The sequence below is a fragment of the Polistes canadensis genome, unplaced genomic scaffold, assembly GCF_001313835.1.
Source record: "Polistes canadensis isolate GaletaPanama2010 unplaced genomic scaffold, ASM131383v1 scaffold_1212, whole genome shotgun sequence".
NCBI lineage: Eukaryota > Metazoa > Arthropoda > Insecta > Hymenoptera > Vespidae > Polistes > Polistes canadensis.
The window spans coordinates 1-1,633 of NW_014570758.1; the positions used below are offsets into that span (position 1 = coordinate 1).

The window sequence follows — 1,633 nt, forward strand, 5'->3', positions numbered from 1 at the left end:
CCACTCGTGAACTATGTCTGGAGTGAGATGATCATCCCAACCAACCTTTTCCAACCAGAGTCGCTGCATGAGGACTTTCGCTTTGATCACTACCGGAGAGAGGAGTCTTAGAGGATCAAACAATTTGGCAACTTCGGAGAGAATGATGCGTTTCGTGACAGCTTGATGGAAAGAGATGGTACCGTGGAAAGAAAACACATCTTTCTGAGAGTTCCAGAAGATGCCTAAAATCTTGGTAGTGCTATCATCAAACGAATGGACAGGCGAGCTGTCCGACTGTGAGAGAGAGGTGCGTGTGAGGTTAGGAGAATAACTTTTCCACTTGTCAAGTGGTAAACAGGCGRAGGAGCACATGTCCTCTAACTAAGATGCTACGGCATTGAGTTGATCAATAGTCTCTGCCCCACCTGATATGTCGTCAACATAGCTCCCCTTGAGAATAGGGTTGACTGCAAAAGGATACTTACGACCTTTATCTTCAACGAGCTGTTTAAGAATGCGACAGGCTAGATAAGGAGCCGAGCGAGTACCGTACGTGACAGACGTAATCTGATATGCCTGAACTTGAGATGATTCATTACCCAGAGAATTCGTTGAAGGTCATGATCTTTGGGATGCACTTGGATTTGGCGAAAAATTTTCACAATTTCTGTTATGAAAATGTACTTGTGCTGCCTGATCCACAGCAGTATATCGAAAATGTCTGTTTGAGTCTTCGGCCTAGTGTGCATAAGATCATTGAGAGAAATATCGGTTGATGACTTGGCTGAACCGTTAAATACTACCTTCAGCTTGGTGGAGGAACTTTGCTTGCGCCAAACTCCGTGAAGCGGGAGATAAAACGCCTGAGATGGCTCGGGAGCTTCGAGAGGAAAAGGAACCATATGTCCTAAAGACTCATATTCTTTRARGAAWTCAGWGTARGTCTCCTTGAAATGCCTATCGGTTTCGAATTTCTTKRRAAGTCTTTCAAGGCATCTCATGGCAAGAGACCTTGAATGCCCTAAGGTGAATATGTCTTTCAAAAATGGCAGGCGAACCATGTAACGACTTGTTGGCAATCGAGAGTGCGTATCAACAAAGTGCTGCTCGCATTGTGATTCAGCGAGACTCATAATTAAACCGGGGGAAGATGAGACTTCTTCCTGAACCCAGAATTTCGTTGGAGCTTTATCGAGAGATTCGTTAGAGATTGCATGGCAAATTTTCCGAGGATCGACCTTGCTCGGGCTGGGAGTCGCGCCTAAAACTGCCCAACCGGACCTGGTGTGGAAAGCTATAGAATCTAAGTCGCCTCGTATAACAAGGCAAGAGGACTTGATAACTCTTCTGAGATTATCAGCACTAACGAGAATGTTAATGTGATCTGGAGTGAGAAAGTCGGGATCCGCTAACTTAAGGAATCTGAGATGAGGCCAATCTTGCTCTGATATTACAGACGACGGCAACTGAGATGTGATTTTTGGCAAAATGAATGCCTTAAGATGAACCTGTGATGACGAGTATGTCGATTGGAGGACCAAGGAMACTTGACCTTGGGTCGCTCCTGGAGATGAACTACCCTCACCCTGAATAGGAATGTTTCCTGGAGAACGGCTAAGCTTTAGCTTAGCTATGATTTTAGAAGAAACTA

At 44.9% G+C, this 1,633-nt stretch overlaps 1 protein-coding gene across 1 annotated transcript; it reads right to left on the minus strand.

The window, feature by feature from the left end:
• Positions 1 to 530: 530 nt before the first annotated feature.
• Positions 531 to 1,630, minus strand: LOC106792892 (the record flags this gene model as incomplete). The annotated part of the gene is made up of 1 exon (XM_014759426.1): positions 531 to 1,630. A coding segment is annotated over one exon (1,100 nt), but the record flags the coding sequence as incomplete, so codon positions are not given.
• Between the last annotated feature and the right edge of the window lie 3 nt (positions 1,631 to 1,633).